Genomic DNA, 18425 nt, shown 5'->3' with positions numbered 1-18425 from the left:
GCGCCAAACGATAAACTAATCGATTAAACACGGGAATTCGCGAGGGACCGATACGATTGGTCGTTTCGATTTTAGCTGAACTTTCCTTTTTGTCATTTATTATCGTAAAAAATTTATCTGTTACTTCCCATTATTATTAATGATACCGATATCATAAATAATAGAACACTATAATAGTGATACGAATTATGCAAAATAAAAGATAAAATTAGATATATATATTAAGGAAAGTTTACATGAAGTGTTTTCAACTTTAAAAGTAAAATATATAAATTTTTAAATGTCATAAATATATCATGAATTCTCTTCTTTTAAAGATGATTTTCTAATCGAAGAAACGCTCTCGATAGAGCACATAATAATATGACGATAACAGTGATAAAATATCAAACTATCGCAACAATGTTACCAATCGACGCGCCGTCATAAAGGTCAACGCATTTTTTTTTTTTCTTCAAATGTTTAGACATTTATATGATTAATGGAATGGGATATAATATCTATCTCGAGTATCGATAAAAAGCCTCGGTCATAAACGATCGGTCATCTCTTTATCTGAGAAAAATAGTGCCGCGGCGATGGCCGGCGTGAAATCGTCACGATTGTTGTTCGCGAAACGTTACTTCGTATTCATGTAAAATGCGAGATAAACCCAATCTTTTGAAAAGAACCTTTTGAGACTTCGCAAATCACTTGCAAGATAGCCTCTTCTCCGTTTGCCGAGCAGAGATAAAAGAGAGAAAGAAAAGAAAATAATTTCCGCGCGCATGGTATCACGTGTATTATTCAGCAAATCTATCATGCATCAATGTACGCGTTATCAGTGAAGAATTTTACGGAATAATCAAACGAAAATTTATATTGAGAGAAAGAAAGGATTAAAGATAGATATTGGACTGTGTTCTGCCAATGAAAGCGCGCAAATTTATATTTTACAACCAGTCTCTCTATATAAACATGTGAATCTTGATAAAAAGCAATGACGATGTAAGCACTTATAAATATGCCCGATAAGGTCGAATGAAAGATAATTATAACGGTCGAAATGATTTAACATTTATATAGCACTCAGTGCTTTTTCTATTTTCGCAGTATCATATGTGATAGAAAAAACGAGATGGTTTTATTATTTCAAAGCTTAGTTGAGAAATATACGTATAAATCAAACAAATAAATGAAGAGAGAGATTGGCTGTGCGTGGAAGGTTTTTTTGACGAAACCATTTTGATTAAATATAGACGAGCTACATAATTAAATTGAATCTTTTATGGATATATTTTTTCAAAAGATAGCATTATTTTTAATATATATATATATATATATATGCGTTATTATACCATCGAAAAATCGAGTATAAATATTAAATAAACATTTAAAAATGGGCTGGTTCGGTTTCTAGTTACGTTTGCTTGATTATGCCTATCAGTCAATATTGATGCATCCGACAGCTCACATTATAAATTCGAGCATGACAAATCGCAGATTCACGGTAAATGTAATTTGCGGACACAGGCGAGATAACCTCGGCTTCGGAGTGCTTGGTCACGCGGATTCACGCATAACATCGTAATCGTCGCGTGTCTGCATGACACGATTAGACGAAATACGTCATATGCGAGGTTTTTTTAATAATATATATATATATATAAAACCTCACATTTCTGCATGTTTGTAATTTTATTAAAATTTTTAATCGGGTTGCGAGGATGCAAATAATTCTCTCAACTTTCGAGCAAACGGGACTGAAATCTTACAAACGATCATTTGATTTCTCCTGAAAGGCGAAAAGAAAAGTGAAAAATTCGCTATTTATTTCTGTGACGAACAATTTTACTTTCGACATTTCCGTTTCTAACGGAATAACGTAATTGGGAAAAGCTGTTGTAATATGCATATATAAAAATGCACACGTAAGATTAAAGTCTCAGATAAGAAACGTTTGAAGCAACGTAGGAAAGTTAACGATTTGCGGAGTCGCCGATGGCGAGATTCTGCAGAACGATCCCATATATCGAAAGCCATCGTTATCTTATCCGAATCGTAAAGCGTGTCAGGGAATCACGCGCCAGTTCCATTTCAAATCAACAACGATATCGTAATGACGAAATAACGATAACAAGAAGAACGGGTAAGAAGCAACGACATTAGAGCGTACTCACTCGGACGGTGGCGGCGACGATACGTCTGGCTCGTTGATGCTGAACGTCTCGTAATTCCTGTTCTTGAACATGCTGGCGAATGACTGAACACGTATATGGCTAGTTGTGGTCGATTAAATTTATATTGTTCCCAACGGTTTATCGGGCAAACCGTGGTCACGAGCTTGCCACTATCAATCCAAGCAGTCATGTGCTTCTTCATCTTGTTTTCTTTAATCCCACTTATTTTCACGCCAATATTCACCGTTCGTTGCACTCTGTTAAAGCAAAAAGCAGACCGCGTGTCGCGTTCGCGCGAAGAAGAAGCGAATTGGTATCATTTACATATTAAAAATTGAAGAGATTTCTAGCAACAGTGCGTATATTATCTCCAACAATAAGTACAAGTACATGAATATATTTATCGTGATACATTTTTTCAAACTTTCGCGAAATTTAAAAACAGTTTTGTTAAAACAAATCAATTCGCTCCAACAAATGCAAGAGGATATAAAAAAAATATGTTCGAGATATGTGTGAAAATAAAATCGGAACAGTTGGAAGTATTTCTAAATGCTAATCTAATATACCGCAGAAATATACGGTTAACACACTGTATGCATGTGATTATAAAATATTGTGTAGCACAAATAAACATATTATAATTAGAAAGAGAAAGAGAGAAATGTAGAGATATAAATGATTTATTGTTATTTGCATGAGAGTCCGTGGGCATTTTGTAACGTTCGCACTTTTATCTCGCCGGTACAAGTGATTGCAAACTGCATGTGACTGTCGGCGATAGATTAAGATATATTACGCAAGTCGTTAATTCTCGCATACGGTTCATTTGGCAAACGCGTTTAAAGTGCCATTTAGTCTCCGTAAAATTTTCGATCTAATCTTCGGGGGAAAAAAAAAAAAAAAAAAAAAAATCTCGCCTTCATAAAAACAGATTCAAAAATTCAGTTCTCTATATTATTTTTTTCTGTAAGATATTATCTTCTATAATTATTAACGCACATATACACGATTAAATTTCTCGATCATACTGTTCTCAGGTATAGAGATTGCAATTTTTCTCAAACAATTTAAGATAATCGCGTGCTGAAAGAATAAGTACAATTAAATAATTGTTAATAGTTGAAGAAAAATTATAGGGTTGAAGCTATTTTTCGAACAATAATATTAACATTTAATTGCAAATATGCCATACTTGGTGTTGCTTTTCGATAAATGTGGCTTGTATAAAGTTTAATTATAATTTTATCATTAAAGATAAAAATCTGGGAATAAAATGCAAATCTGCGGATGTAAAAGTGTATTTCGTGCATGAGAAAATAATTCCGAAACAATCACGGATTTAACCGAGCAACTTAATCACTTCGAGAAAAATCGATTTTTCGAAGAGCGAAAGGATAAGAGGGGGGAACCCCTTTATAGCAACGTCGGATTGGCATCGTGAGAGAGACGGTAATTAATCAATTGAGGAGCTTGTTACGGTTGTCGCGTGCTGCAATGAAGTTAAATTAGTATCTGTATATTATATCTTATAACTCTCGAAAAAATGTTACTATATATGTTATCGCGTTATGGAAATATGTACTATATTTACTCTGTACATAGAAATATATTTTTTTTTTATCGGAGAAAAATATGTAAAATATTCGGTTTATTTAAAAAATCACATGAGAATAAAAACGTGCGTATTTATTTCTATATAAAGAATAATTATATTTTTTATCCACATAATTTGTTCAAGTATGTTTTACAGTGCATTAGGTAAGGTACGAGAGAATGGATAGTGCGATCGGAAAAGTAAAAGTCTTATCGGCCGACTCGTTAATTATGTATGAACGAGAATACCCGTCCGACAAGTTTTTCGCTGACAATAAGCGGAAAAATCCCGATGATTGGCTTCGCTGATCGAGCGCGATTCCTGATCACGATCCGTTCGTTCTAAATCGATATTTCATAGGCCGTGATCATTTGACATGCGAAGAAAAAATATTGCGGTGGTACACTGATTCACGTGTTCAATCGAACAAAGTGCACACGCGGCTGGCGCAACATGGACTTCGCGTTCTCTAATTAGGACGAACTTGAGAAAGAAAATCTATTCGGTGTTGACAATGTACAATTCGTTCTTTGTTACGCCGTACTTTAACATAATATTTTAAGTTACCCTTTCACGCGATTCTACGATAAATAATCATAATAATCAATAATATCTAATAATTTTACGACTCTATCTATATCTTACGAGATTCGTCATTTTTTTATTTCTTTTATTTTACGCGATATATTTGCGATTATTTTTCCGTTAACTTTCTAACGGAGATTCAAAGTTAAAGCTTTGAACTTAAATCGAAAATAAAGATGCAACTATAGCACAAAAATATTTTCATTATTAGATCCATAATATCTAGCCGCAAAATACCAACGATGCGACAATTAATGAATGAACAAAACAAGTTAGAAGAGCGTCATAAGTATATCGTTTTTATTCTGTCTTTTCCGTATCTATTTTTAGATAGATACTTTTATCTCCCGGTTGTTGAGAAGAATCGAGGCGACCAACCACGCGGGTCAACGGCTCTTCTCTATTTATTCGCTTTGCAGAAACAGTCGGTGACAGAATCACGTATCGCATGCGTGACCATAGGCACGCAAGAGCAACCGAATCGATCACAAGGAGCAGCGTAAATCAATCGTGATCTAATCGCGTGTTATTATTATCATCTCTAGCCAAACGGAATAATCAAGTGACGCCAGAATGACTCGTGCTAATTCCGAATCAGGAGTGGCCGCGTGAGCTTTGTCTTTCCGTCTTCCAATGAATCATGCATAAAAACATGATGGAAAAATATCATAGGAAACGGTCGATCGACTCCGCTATGAGAAAACGTATTTTAATACAAGCAATTGTTCTTGTTAAATAGTGTTTATTAATTAAATATAATTAAATGCTGTTTATTCATGAATTGATATATTATTGATTGTTATTCTTATCGTTTTACCTACGCTACCCTATACCTAAATACAATTCAAGTGATTTCGATTCATCGTGAATTAATATATAGAGTGAAACGAACGAATAATTTCAATTATCGTTTATCTATACATACGATTGCTTTTGTACATATTATTTTCAATATTTGACCAAAAGTAGAATTTTAAAATTTGTATTATATTATACAGGGTGTAACAGAGCGCCCGTATCAGCAGTTTTTTTGAGGAAACAAGGCATTTTCGTGAAAAATGTTTCATGCAAAAGTTGTAGAGCTCTAAGTGGCGCTTTATATAATAATATTAGTATGATCTTGAATAGCACCGTCAAGGTCATATAAAAATCACTTTGAATTTTTTCAATGGAATCCCCTATTTTTCATTACATATTCTTGTAGTTTATCTCGAGTGCTCTCGAAAACACTATAATAAAGTATTTTTTCATTAAGTACTTTTTGAGTTATTTTATATTTTAATATGACATATTTTGATATAAAAAATTAAATATCTCGTAAAATATTTAGTTTTCGATAATCTTACCGTAATACTTTTATGTGCAGAATAATGAGACGATTAAATCAATCGGAGTTTGATCGAAGTAAACCTTACACTTGATGAAGATATTTTCATAGAGAGATCATAGATAATAAATTGAATATTTACTCGTGATTTTCACATCGCATAGAACGAGATATCGATAATTACGTCGATTACCGGTGGATAGAGTCACGAGAATCGATAAGAGAAATAACAGCTCGTGACCACTCGGGGTTACATCACGTGCTCTGTAATAAGAATTGATAAGATATATCAAAACAAATAGGATTTAATGAACAAAAACCTCATTCATTCCGTCAAAATAAGCAATTCTTGGACTTTGTTGGTTTCTAGACAAATATTTGCCGGGCACAAACCATTAACGTAGACTTTAAAGTTTTCGAACTTAATCGCTTTGTAGATAGAATAGCATCTTATCTGCTTTACCAATTTCCTCACGTATGAAGTAAACGACGAAACGTGATATTTTTAATCACGACGAAAAAATATTTGACTTCGATTAAATGGTTCCGGAGAATTATGCAATTTGATCAGAACGGATATCAGCTGATTATTTATTCGAAGTTTGATCATTGTATGTCTTACAATTAATATTGTAACGCGTTTGAAGAAGGGACATATACGTATCTAATTTATATGGCAAATATCGTACAATTTGTGTGTAAATTTGTACAACTTTTTTAAATATTAAATGGAGTTTAGAATTTTAAATCGTTGCGGATAAATACACGTAGTTTTATCCATCCTATTGATAAAATAATTCTTACTTAATCTATTTACATATTATTATTAAAGCAAATATACAACTCGTGCTGTTTAGAATTTGTATTAAAATTTTAGGTCAGTCTGATTTGATAAGGTAACTAAACAGAAAAAGAAGGTTAGATAAGAACAGATTTATAAAGTCTTTAAGATGGATATCAATGTCATGCTCTCTCTATGAGATAATATATTTGTCTTTTCTCATCTGTAGTTTAAATTTAATTTTAATTATTTTGCCCTGTATTATATTCAAAAAATTTTCGATTTTATAATAATATAATATTAGCAACGACTAAAACTTTTTTTTTAAAGAAAACAACATTATGTTCATTTTTCTTAAAATATTTATCATTCTTTTCAACATCCTTTCGCACGAAATGCATGATTGGATCTCTATGACGGTTATATTTTATGTCAGCCAAAATGTATGCGCGATTTATGTTTCTATAATTATTTTCACGAAGATTATGTTAACAATCCTAAGAAATCTTTTTTTACGCAACAACGAAAAGAGAGTTTAAAAAATGAACAAGGCCGATTTATTTGTCAAGTCTCCATTCTGGTAGCGATGCGCAGCTGAATATGACAAATATTTTTCGTTAACGTAATCGGCACCTGTCGGCTGATGCCGACAGCAGCAGTCGAATGGAAATTCACCGATGCGCGTGTGCAATTTGCTGTGCGTCAATATCGACTAGTTATTTGCGGACACACGGAGTAATTGAGCGTGTCGGCGGCCCTCGGCGGATTCAAGATCGTTCGCGAAGACGCGAACGACGCGATCTTTATCGCAATAAAGATTTGTTTGTACCGATGGTTGTACTGAATTAGATTGACACGCAGTTGCGAATCTACATTCATTCGCAATATACGGTGTATTTCGGATAATTATCGTTTGATATTTTTTTCGCCCCTCCATCGCCTTTAATCTTCGAGTAATTAACGCTCGAAAAGAATCAGAGCGAACTTTTCCGGGAAGAAAAAATGATTGACGAAATCGTGTCCTTTGATTAATTTCAACTGAACTTACTTTAATACGATTTCAATATGACACCTCGTATAGTTTATTAAACGAATAAAAATAGAAACAGCGAATGGTTTATCGTCGACGCGGGATGACATATGGTAGGCGGTCCATCATAAACGGTACTTTTATTTTAGAATTGTGTTAACAAAGACGAGTCTGAAGGAATTATTTCCTCGTCCCGGATCCGTAATAAATGCGAATAGAATTGTTTATCAAATACAGACAATGTATATATATATATTTGAGTAATAAAGTTGTCGAGAGATTAATCGTGCGGTTGCAAATTAAAGAGGACGATTAGAAATTGAAGATCGAGTTAGAATACACAATTAAAATTTATATTAAGCTAAAAACAAATTATGGTTTGCTGGCGAATATCAAAAGATGTTTGTATATAATTTACTCTATCTAGACGTTTATAAGAACGATTATAATAATCTTTGCACGCGTAATCTTTGAGATATTGAGCGTTACTAAAACAAGATTACAAGAAGAGATAAGTTGAAAGATTTTCAAAGAAAAAAAATTACATTGTTAAAATTAGATATTATATGACGGGAAAATAAACATTCAAGAATTTATCAAATATTATTGAAGAGATATTATCTTACTATTTCATTGAGCTGATAAAAATAATTATTTATTTGAATATTCGCATGATGAGTAGCAGCTATTTTAAATTATCTCAATTATCTAACGTAATTGAATGATTAAAGTGACGAGTTAAGTTGCGCGGTAATATAAAGCTCATGAACACGATAATTGCAATATTAAATAGATATCGATCTATAACTAAATGGGCAACTAAATGGAGCATTAAATTCGATGGCAAATTCATTGAATGAGTTATCGATCGAGATGTTATTTTTAATTTCTGTCTGCAATTGCATACTTTGCAGAATCATTGAAATCGAATATTATATATTGACACATTTTCAATTGCAATCGTGGACGATAATAAAACAAGATGGATAAAAAAACAAAAATAAAAGGATAAAAACACGGGCCTAATTATAAATTGTATTATTATAACAATAGATTAACTCTACATATGTTAATAATAGTCTAGATATTTAAATATAGGGAAAATATACAGGAAAAATATACATACACGCGGAAAATTGATGATTCGTTTTTGTCAATTAATGAAAATCGGATAAAGAACGTAACGTATAATTTATCATTGAAATAATAAAATTAGTTTATCTCTTTCTAATTGACTTGACCACTTAAATCCAAGTAAAATGCTCGCGTTGCGATATTATATATTTTTTTAAATACTAGTATATATTTTTTAAATTTCCAAATTATCGAAAGTTATAAACGCGAGCTTTATAATTAGAATATTAATTGTCCGCTCAAAGCAAGCATAGAGCAAAATAAATATTATTTCGTTGAGAGAAGTTTAATTGGCGATTATTGATATTTTTCGAAAAAAATGAAGAAAGTTGCCAGTTGTTAATTTGCTAAAAAAAAAAAAAAAATAAATTATCGGCATTGCGTGCAAAATTAATGTAAAAAAATATCTTTCTGCGTGCTCATAAATAATTATAATACTACTTGGAATATAATTGCGAAAAATTGATCAGGAAAATTTATCCGTTTATTTTGAGTCTTCTATCTTTGAATACGAATACGCTTATATGTGCATGATCTTTTTCTATATTAAATTTTAATTACCAATTGAGAGAAACTCGAAATGAAGCTAGATTCGATATTGCATCGTTTGCTTTCTCTCTCTCTCTCTCTCTCTCTCTCTCTCTCTCTCTTTCTCATTGTTAATTAACGCAAGTTGACGCGCCAATAGGATAACCGCTGTTAATTAATCACGTCGAGCAATCTCGTTAAACGCAATGAGTAAACAATTCGATACAAGTATAGAAACTGACGCACGCACATGCATGTGACTCGAAATCTTGTTATGGCGAAGCCACTCATCGCGCGACAAATACTGTGAAAGGGCTATATATATTAGCTATAATACTAATGAAAGAGCAGAAAGCGCGTATGTTTCTAGAATATAAAGATATCTCGGATGTATTCCGGGTGTAGCTCGAATGAAGCGACAGGAATTTTTTTCGGAAACTTATCTTTTTGATCTCGGATCACTTTCATCCGCAAACAGAAAGCATGCGCCGATTACAATATTTTAATTGTTGATACAATTTTGACATACACGTGTGATCAAAGAGTTTTTATAGATTATCCGGATTTTTCAATCGATTCTTTTATCTTTTGTTTACTCAAACTTACGAAAATCGACGATTATTATTATAATAGTCATTTCATTTCGTTCGAAGTAATTTGTTTAATTCAGTCGTTACGTAACTCGAAAATACCGTGAAATTCGGGGAGAAGAAATATTATAAAAGCGGGACGCTCTTCGCATAAGAAAAAGGCTGCATTGTTTTTCAACCACCGGGTACGTAACAGCATTAATTCGACTTTATTGGCGCGGGCCGCGCGAGCTCGCGCTTATGCGACACGTACCTCGCCTTGACAGCATCAGCACGTGACTGCAACGTGGTTTAAGCATGTGCGATCTGCTCGCGCGCGCGTAAACAATACATTTCGTACGCCACGCGAAACACTGACAAACGGAATAATACACAAGAAAGAGACCGCCGTCCCCGCCATAATCAATATCTTTCGTATTAAAAATTTGAACTCGTGAATCTCTCTCTCGCTAAGATTACATTGTGATTTTCGTAAGAATAAATTCGAGTATAAAGACAGCGAGAGATAAAAATATTCGATAACTTTTTTCCTTTTCATATATCGATTATCTCTTTAAAGTTTTACCAATATCGCCGTCCTTGTGTCATCCTGACGGAATATTGAAGTATTGTTGGATATCTGGCGGCGCTCTCCTAGTGCAACATATTAAGGATCTGTTTCCTGTAAGGAGATTTCCTGCAAAGAGAGATGATAAACTCATATCCATAAGTCATTTTTTTACGATACAAATAAATCAGTCATATGTTTTGTGGTAAGACGTATAATTGATAATTAATGAACCTCTCAAATAAATATAACTGTCCAAGTAAAAAAAAAACGTAAATGAGATGCGCGCGTGATTTATACGTGTTTGCATTACGTGCAACGCAAATTATGTCGCGCCACTCTAATTTATTCTCTTCGGCAACAACTTGGTTTACGTATCGCTAAATATCGCTAAACAAGAGTAAAGAAAAGACTCGATGGCAAACACAGTCTAGAAACGAATAAAAGCTTAAAGAAACTGTTAACATTTGTCCATTTTTAACTATTTGGAAATAATTATGACACTACAAGAGAAACATTAATCGTATTCTCTCGAAATTATTTATTCATTGACGTAATTCTGCTTATTATCATAATTGTTATGAAAGAAAACAAGTATTGTATATTCTCTCTCTCTCTCTCTCTTTCTCTCTCTCTCTCATATTGTAATAGTGTGAATAATCTTGAATAGATATTTAATTGGCGGGTATTATTCGTTATCCTTATTAAACTTCGTCCGTATTCACTTGTGAAGGAGAATGAAAAATTTCAAGATGGCGATGAACAACAATGTATAGAGTCCCCAAAGATAGAATGTGGCCATTCGATTAGTTTTGGAAAAATATGTCGGCGGTGTATAGACGAATGCATGTAGTGCAGTGTAGATGCAATTGCGTTGTAAAAGTTAAAAAGTTTATATTTTTATTATATATATAGTTTATATTTTTTTCTATAGTATTATTATTATATTATTAAGTGTTCTTAGGATATTATATAGAGTATTGTTATATTATTGTTATATTCAAGTTAATTTTTCTTTATTCTTTAATTTAAAAATTTATAAAAAAAGTACAAGATATTCGTAATTTTCTTATTTAAATAAATAAAAATTGTTTGTAATTTTCTTATTTCATTTCTTTTTAAATTATTATGCTTCCAATAACAATTTCTATTGGTTCCGCCATGTTTTTCCAAACTTCGTTTTGACCAATAAAAAGGGACACATCACAAGGCTGACTCTACAACACTGCGAATTATGATGCCATCTATGAATCGCCTACTGTACGAATAACGTAACGGTCGGTAAAATCAAAATCATTATTATCGATTGTCAAGAAAATACAATTGTCGATAATTTATAATTTATATTGAAAAAAGTAAGATAATTTAATATATCTGTTATAAATTATGCGAGTTATCTATCTTAAAACGAGAAAGAGAGAGATAATTCAATATTTATAAAAATAAAGTATTTTATTAATATTTTAAATAATTCCATCAAAAATAAATTATAAATTCTTGGCATATGTAAACTTATTGCACTTATTATTGTAAAAAAGATCTTGTTCTTTTAATTTCCACTCGTATATAATAATATATTGAATCGTTTAAAATATTAAGAAACGAGCGTAATACTTTTCCTTCGTTTATATAAAACATATATACTTGCTTTTGTTTTTCAAAAAAAATAGATTCCTTGTCTGAAAAAATTTAAATAACATTATTGCAAAAATAATACCCCACTCCTACAAGTAACGAGTATATCTATAAACATATATGTAATATATATTTATGTTAAAGTATTTTTTAGTCTTTATCGCAATTTTTTCTTAGAGTTTAACTATTTTTTTTAATCCAATGCAGAGAAAGAATATGTCGTCGTGCACACGTTGCATTCTGCGTTCACGTGTTTGCAATTCTCCACGTAAATATAATAAGCCGCGCAAGTGCCGCACGTGAACGAGCCGATTAGAGGCTTCGATCAACTGGTGACTCGTCAAATTGGATTAAGCAATGTCACGGGATAAAATCGCTTTTAAGGTCAACAGATTCGTGCGTCGTGATGCCATTCGTTGTCGGAACATGCGTCGCGAAAGATGGATTTTACGCACATAAGACTGCATGAAATATTAATCTCGATTTTAAGACCGCTCGCGTCAGAATCGGCGATCGATCACAACGTTATCGTGGACGAGGAGGAGGAAAGGATGTGATCAAAGAATATATATTTTTTACATAAAAATTATATGAAAATTAAAAATTACATATGCGTATCTCTCGTAACGCGATTATAAATTTTAACATAATCCGACTTCAAATACTGAATATGAGTATTTCTCTGCGAGTGAATAAAAATGGACGTTAAATATATCAGATCGTTGAATAAAAATTCAAAAGTATCTAAACATTAACGTATCTCTAAAAATAAAAGTTTAATGTTAAATAAATATTAAATTAAATTTGGAAGAGTATAATTAATACGTATAATTTGACAATCGTTCTAATCAAATACGATCAACTTTAATCTGTCGTACGAAAGAAGAGATTCCAGAGAAAGAAGAAAAAAATGGAGTATATTAATTACCTTGTAACATCACTCAATAGATCATTATCTCATACGTCAAACGTGTTGGATAATTTTGAGCATACAAATTGCGGGAAATTACTGCAAACTGAATTTCACGTAAGTCTCCGAATTATTTTAATATGAAGACAATCCGGAAATATTAATGTGCGCAAATTAACAAACTTTGCACGATCTTTTTACACACAATTATCTGCGATATTTTTATCACTACACACGTGACAAAAATAACGCAGATAATTGCGTATAAAAAAAATCGTGCAGTTTGTTAATTTAACGCACATTAATATTTTCTTGTTCGCAACGCGATAAACAGGAAAATGGAAATCCGAATGATGAGGTGACAGGCGATCACGAGATATGTTATTATGCCAATTGCGACTCTTCGGTGTGGATGAGGAGTTGCGAGGAGGAAGTGATCGAGCCTCTTCGATCGAGCGAGATCACTGGCAGCATCCCCGAGTGGTTGACGGGCACCCTGTTGCGAAATGGTCCGGGTAATCTAAAAGTGGGCGAATACCGCTACCAGCATCTGTTCGATAGTTCTGCCCTGTTGCATAAGTGCGCTTTACGTTAAAATATAATACGATAAAAATTTCGGATGGACGATGACTTTTATTGATACGCGAGTAATTTTCACAGATTTCATATCGCGAACGGAAACGTCACCTATCAACGACGATTCGTCCAAACCGAGGTGTATAAGAGAAACATGACTGCTCAGAGGATAGTTTTCACCGAGTTTGGTACTTGCGCAACTCCCGATCCTTGTCACAGGATTTTTCACAGGTAAAAAGAAGAGAGAGAGAGAGAGAGAAGAAAAAAAGTAAAGATAATTCTGATTGAAATGTAAATATTACGATGATTTAGAGAGAAAATTATATAATCTTTCGCGGTGCTTTATATAAATTATGTGTGTGTGTGTGTGTGTTTTTTTTTCCTCTTATTATAAAATTTTTCTTTTTTGAAGTAATATCTTCTTATGAATTTTTAGGGTAGCCGCCGTGTTTAAACCAGATGAAATATCTGACAATTCCATGATCTCGGTATATCCTTTCGGTGATGAATATTACACGTTCGCGGAAGCACCAGTGATGCACAGAATTGATGCGAAAACTTTAGAAACAACGGGCAGGGTAAAAACATTCAAAAATATTTTTTATATTAATTTTACAAATTGATTCTACTATTATTTGCTAATAAAGAATACAATAAAATAAATTTTAGTTTAATTAAAAACAATTTTTTTTTCATAAAAACTGTTTCTCTTCTCTCATTCGCAGGTAAACGTGTCGGAATATGTTAACATCGTAAATCATACCTCACATCCTCATATTATGGCAGACGGTACGATTTATAATGTAGGAATGAGTGTAACGCCATTTGGACCTCGATACAACGTTGTATGCTTTTATCCTAGTCGAACGACCATTGGTAAGATATTTTTTGTATAAGTAAGTGAAGATCACAGGAATTTCTGGAAGAAAAAGATTTCAAGAGTCAATTGCAACAGAAATCAGTAATCGCGTAAAAAAATTAATTTTACACTTGAAAAAATTTTCTATATTTAGATCGTTTCTTTTAAATTTTTACAAAAAAGACAGATTGAAAAGGGACATAATTGTCGGATCGAATATTCAAATTATGCAATTGAATACAATTTTTTACGACTCTCTAGACAATAACGGAGAGAAGAGAGAGCTGTCCATGTTCGATCAAGCAACGATCGTGGCAAGTGTGCCGAGTAGATGGTTGCTAAATCCATCGTACATGCACACCTTTGGTATCACCGACAATTACTTCATCATCGTGGAACAACCGTTAGCAATCTCTTTTATCGGAATGACAATCACTCATATTAAAAAAGACCCGATGATAAACTGCTTCAAATGGCACGAGAATGAAAGCGTACGTTTTCATATTGATAAAAAAATGTTTAATTAAATTATATCATTATCATCAGTAAAAAAATTAAACTATATTTAATTTCGATTATTAGACGCTCATTCATGTTATCTCGAGGAAAACGGGTCAACTGATGAGAACTTTTGTCGCGGAGACATTTTTTTACCTTCATATCATCAATCAGTTCGAAACCCGCGATGGAGAATACGTCGTGCTTGACATATGCTGTTATCGGGATCCGAAAATGTTGGAGTACATGTATATTGATGCAATGAAGGTAAGCATTTGCAAATTAACTGCGAGGTAAGCGATTTACGTAACGCCGATAATTTTTAATTTTCAAATAATTCTCTGCCATTAATGAATTATTATGTAGAACATGCACGAAGATGCCAATTTCGCCAGATTGTTTCGCGCCAGGCCGTTGCGTTTCGTACTTCCGATGAGGGAACTGCATCCTGACACACCGTTGGAGTACAATCTTATTACAATTGAAACGGTGCATCAGAACTTACAGCTATTTGAGGATATGATCAATATCAATCATAAGACTGACTTCGAGATCGTCGGCAATATGGACAACATCGAGTACAGTGACAAATCCAGATACTGGCGAGATGAACATAGAAGCGCTCTGCGAAAGAAGCCGGCCTCTCATCTGCTTCTCGATGGCAAGATCTTTGTAAAGCCGGAGCTTCTCTGCGATGTCGGTTGCGAGACTCCGCGGATAAACGCGGATTTCCACCTTGGTAAGGAGTACCGGTACTTTTATGCGATCTCCTGCGACATGGACCTAGACAATCCCGGAACGGTTAGTACATTCCTCGAATTTATAAAGGAAATTATATAATTATTAAAATATACTGGCGTTGAATAATCTGTTTTACACATAATAAATACGGAGATGTGCGAAATATTTTTATTCAATACAAATAATACTAATTTGACTTGTAGCTGATCAAGGTCGATACTTTTCAAAAAACCAAAAAAATATGGCAGGAAAAGGGTGTTTATCCTAGCGAACCAATTTTTGTGCCGAATCCGAACGGAAACGTATGAGTCTAAGCTTTATTTGCACGGGAAAAGATTAAAATAGCTCGATTATTTTATTCTTGTTTTTTTCTGTCCAGAACGAGGACGATGGTGTGGTTGTAAGCTCTATCGTGTGGGCGGAGAAGGAGACTCGGATCGGTCTGTTAATCTTGGACGCTGTGACATTTACGGAAATCGCGAGAGCTACTTTCGAAACACCTGGACCAGTGCCTAAATGTTTACACGGTTGGTTCAGTCTGGATAAGTAATCGAGTGTAAAAAAGACTGTCGATTAAACATACAATGTTGTTTAATTAAAAGACTCTTTCGTTAATGATCAAAATCATCATTATTAAAGTGTTAAAAAATTGCTATGTGACAAATTATTTTCATTTGTGCTTGGAAATGTGATTATCTTTCCGAGGGTAAGATATGTATATAAAACGAATGTTAAATATAATATATATGTATGTGAAAAAAAATTGTGTCGTAAATTGCAATAAAACGAACTAAATCATAATCGAATCTTATCCTAATATTATTTTACATTTATCAATCGTATAATAGTATCGTATACATTTTGCAAGAACGCTTCTTCTTTCGTTGGTGTTTTAATATTTTTTTAAATGGAATCAATATATATATATATATATATACACATACATATATATACATATATATATATATATACATATATATATATATATATATATGTATATACACACAATATTCGAATATATAGATATAATAAATTATTTAATGTCTTTTCACGATGCGCGTAGTGTATTTACAATGGCAAACGGTGTCATCGCGTATAATGCGATGATGCGACGTAATGTATGTACCATCTAATGAGATGAGAATTTTATCCAGTGGAATGTAAAACATGCATTAAATATCGCCAAAATTGAGTCTAGCTGTAATAGTAACAAATATCGATAAAATGACACATTGTCTCTATTGTGTAAAATTACTAGAATGGTAAACTCTGCGACATACATAATATTTTATCTAATCTCCTATTTATCTAATATAGCGAGTTATGAAAATATTCATTTTGATATACATGATATACTGAAGCTTGAATTGCTCTTTAAGATATAATCCTTGCAAATTCTATGAAAATTTGTAGGATTATATCCTACAAATTTTCATATGCTAATTGGATTTTTAATAAGAAATAAAATTCACATGCTTGATTTTCATAAAAGAATTGAGTAGTGGTATTCTATAAGAATAAATACAAGTTAGAGAATTACTCTTAAAATATATCCAATAGACAATTGAAACATATTTCTCGATTGCTTCTACATTATGTAAATATTGCATAGAGAATGAAAGAGAATTATGTTTTGATATTTTCTCGCCAAGTTTGATCTATAACACAGTAATTTTATCTTAAATAATATTAACTAACAATTACATAAATAAATAATAGTCTGGCACAACCATAGTCAGATAATTTCTAGCTAAGGGAGCATTGGCAATTGCTGAATGATCTAATATATAAAATTAACATCGATTCGCAATATAAATTATGCATTTCGTGTCCCGGAAGGAAGTGCAGTGTTACGTTGTGTTTGGCACTTCAAGTCACTTTCGCTCTGCCAAGATTCTTGCATTTGGAAAAAGAAAAGAAACTTACCTTATATAACAATAGATTTGTCATTCACAGCATATTCGTAAACGTATATTCTTAGCTCGAATCTTCAACTAAGATACAAAATTTAGCGAATCCGAATATGACTCGCTATAACTGGCGTTTGACAAAATGCGCGATTTATTTGCTATGTCGATTACAATTTAGCAAATATTTCGAGCACTGCTATCGTATAAAGATGAAGTGACCGATTTCGTGCCCGTTCTCACATATTATGTATGTATATGTGTAAGAACGCGCATATTATCTTAATTATTTAGATATAAAGAAAAAATATAAATTCTCTCTCCACGATATTCCTTCATATGTAAATCGTTTATCGAGAAATTGAATCTTGAATTTATTCGATAAAAATAATCTATTATAATCGCGAACGTGAACAACATGCTCTGCAATCATGTCACTTAGTTAATATCATTCGTTATTATATCAGAATAAAATAAAAAAATTTCAAAATACAATGTCACACCACATTTCGCATACTCGCGTCTTTTCTTTTAAAACTTTCTCGATATTTTGTTTACCTTAGGTTTAAGTACGAGAGAGATGTATTTAAGATTTAATATCATTATACGATTTCATGTAACTTTGGATCCATCGCTCAAATCGCGCAAATAATCATGAAAGGAAGAGAATAGGAATAAACAGTTCTCGCATTATTCAGGCCGCGTCGTATCACGACGTGGCTATCACAAAATTTTCACTTATCTCGATTCGGCCCTTTTAAACTTTATCCACTTTCTCACTGTCTACGGAATTTATGGAATTCATTGCGCTAATGTTTTTGTTACTTTCTGTATCCGTCTCGCTCTTTGTCAGACTGGAAATCGACTCGGCAATATGCGACTCGGAATGCATCGGTAGAATCCCGGCGTTTGCGTCTTCAATGGCCTTCCTTAACTACAAAACAAAATTTTCATTAATTTTATAAATTTTATCAAGTCTTCGCCGATTTTGTATAATCGAGATTTTTAAATATTACTTATA

The 18425-nt window shown here is 32.7% G+C and overlaps 2 protein-coding genes across 13 annotated transcripts in view; one reads left to right on the top strand and one right to left on the bottom strand.

Moving 5' to 3' along the window:
- Positions 1–12327: 12327 nt before the first annotated feature.
- Ninab (neither inactivation nor afterpotential B) lies at positions 12328–16346 on the top strand. 2 transcript variants are annotated; one of them, XM_070296463.1, is made up of 10 exons: positions 12328–12940; positions 13158–13402; positions 13484–13630; positions 13836–13977; positions 14125–14275; positions 14520–14749; positions 14841–15023; positions 15123–15557; positions 15701–15799; positions 15877–16321. In XM_070296463.1, exons 1-10 carry the CDS (start codon positions 12824–12826, stop codon positions 16045–16047), a joined length of 1920 nt encoding a protein of 639 aa, XP_070152564.1. In that variant the 5' UTR covers positions 12328–12823; the 3' UTR covers positions 16048–16321. The 2 variants fall into 2 exon arrangements, with proteins under 2 accessions (XP_070152564.1, XP_070152565.1); XM_070296464.1 differs by lacking the exon at positions 15701–15799 and having other exon boundaries at positions 15877–16346.
- Positions 16347–16466: 120 nt separating this feature from the next.
- Positions 16467–18425, bottom strand: part of Clc-a (chloride channel protein 2) — a 28809-nt gene continuing 26850 nt past the window's right edge. For 10 of the 11 annotated variants that reach the window (XM_070296455.1, XM_070296457.1, XM_070296456.1 and 7 more), the window contains one exon: positions 16467–18338. In XM_070296455.1, coding sequence (XP_070152556.1) covers positions 18162–18338 — 177 coding nt within the window. In that variant the 3' untranslated portion in view covers positions 16467–18161. The remainder of the gene's footprint in view (positions 18339–18425) is intronic. The other variant, XM_070296462.1, reaches the window with a different exon arrangement.

This window comes from Polyergus mexicanus, unplaced genomic scaffold (assembly GCF_030449975.1).
Source record: "Polyergus mexicanus isolate NDT 795.1 unplaced genomic scaffold, iyPolMexi1.0 SCAF_5, whole genome shotgun sequence".
NCBI lineage: Eukaryota > Metazoa > Arthropoda > Insecta > Hymenoptera > Formicidae > Polyergus > Polyergus mexicanus.
The sequence above is the reverse complement of the archived record's forward strand: the minus strand, read 5'-3'. Positions and strand labels throughout refer to the sequence as shown.

Coding starts and splice junctions, on each gene's coding strand:
- Ninab (XM_070296463.1), top strand. CDS start 12,824: ATGGAGTATATTAATTACCTTGTAACATCACTCAATAGATCATTATCT. Junction 13,631..13,835: donor TGTCACAGGATTTTTCACAG/GTAAAAAGAAGA, acceptor ATGAATTTTTAG/GGTAGCCGCCGTGTTTAAAC. Junction 15,558..15,700: donor ACCTAGACAATCCCGGAACG/GTTAGTACATTC, acceptor TTTGACTTGTAG/CTGATCAAGGTCGATACTTT.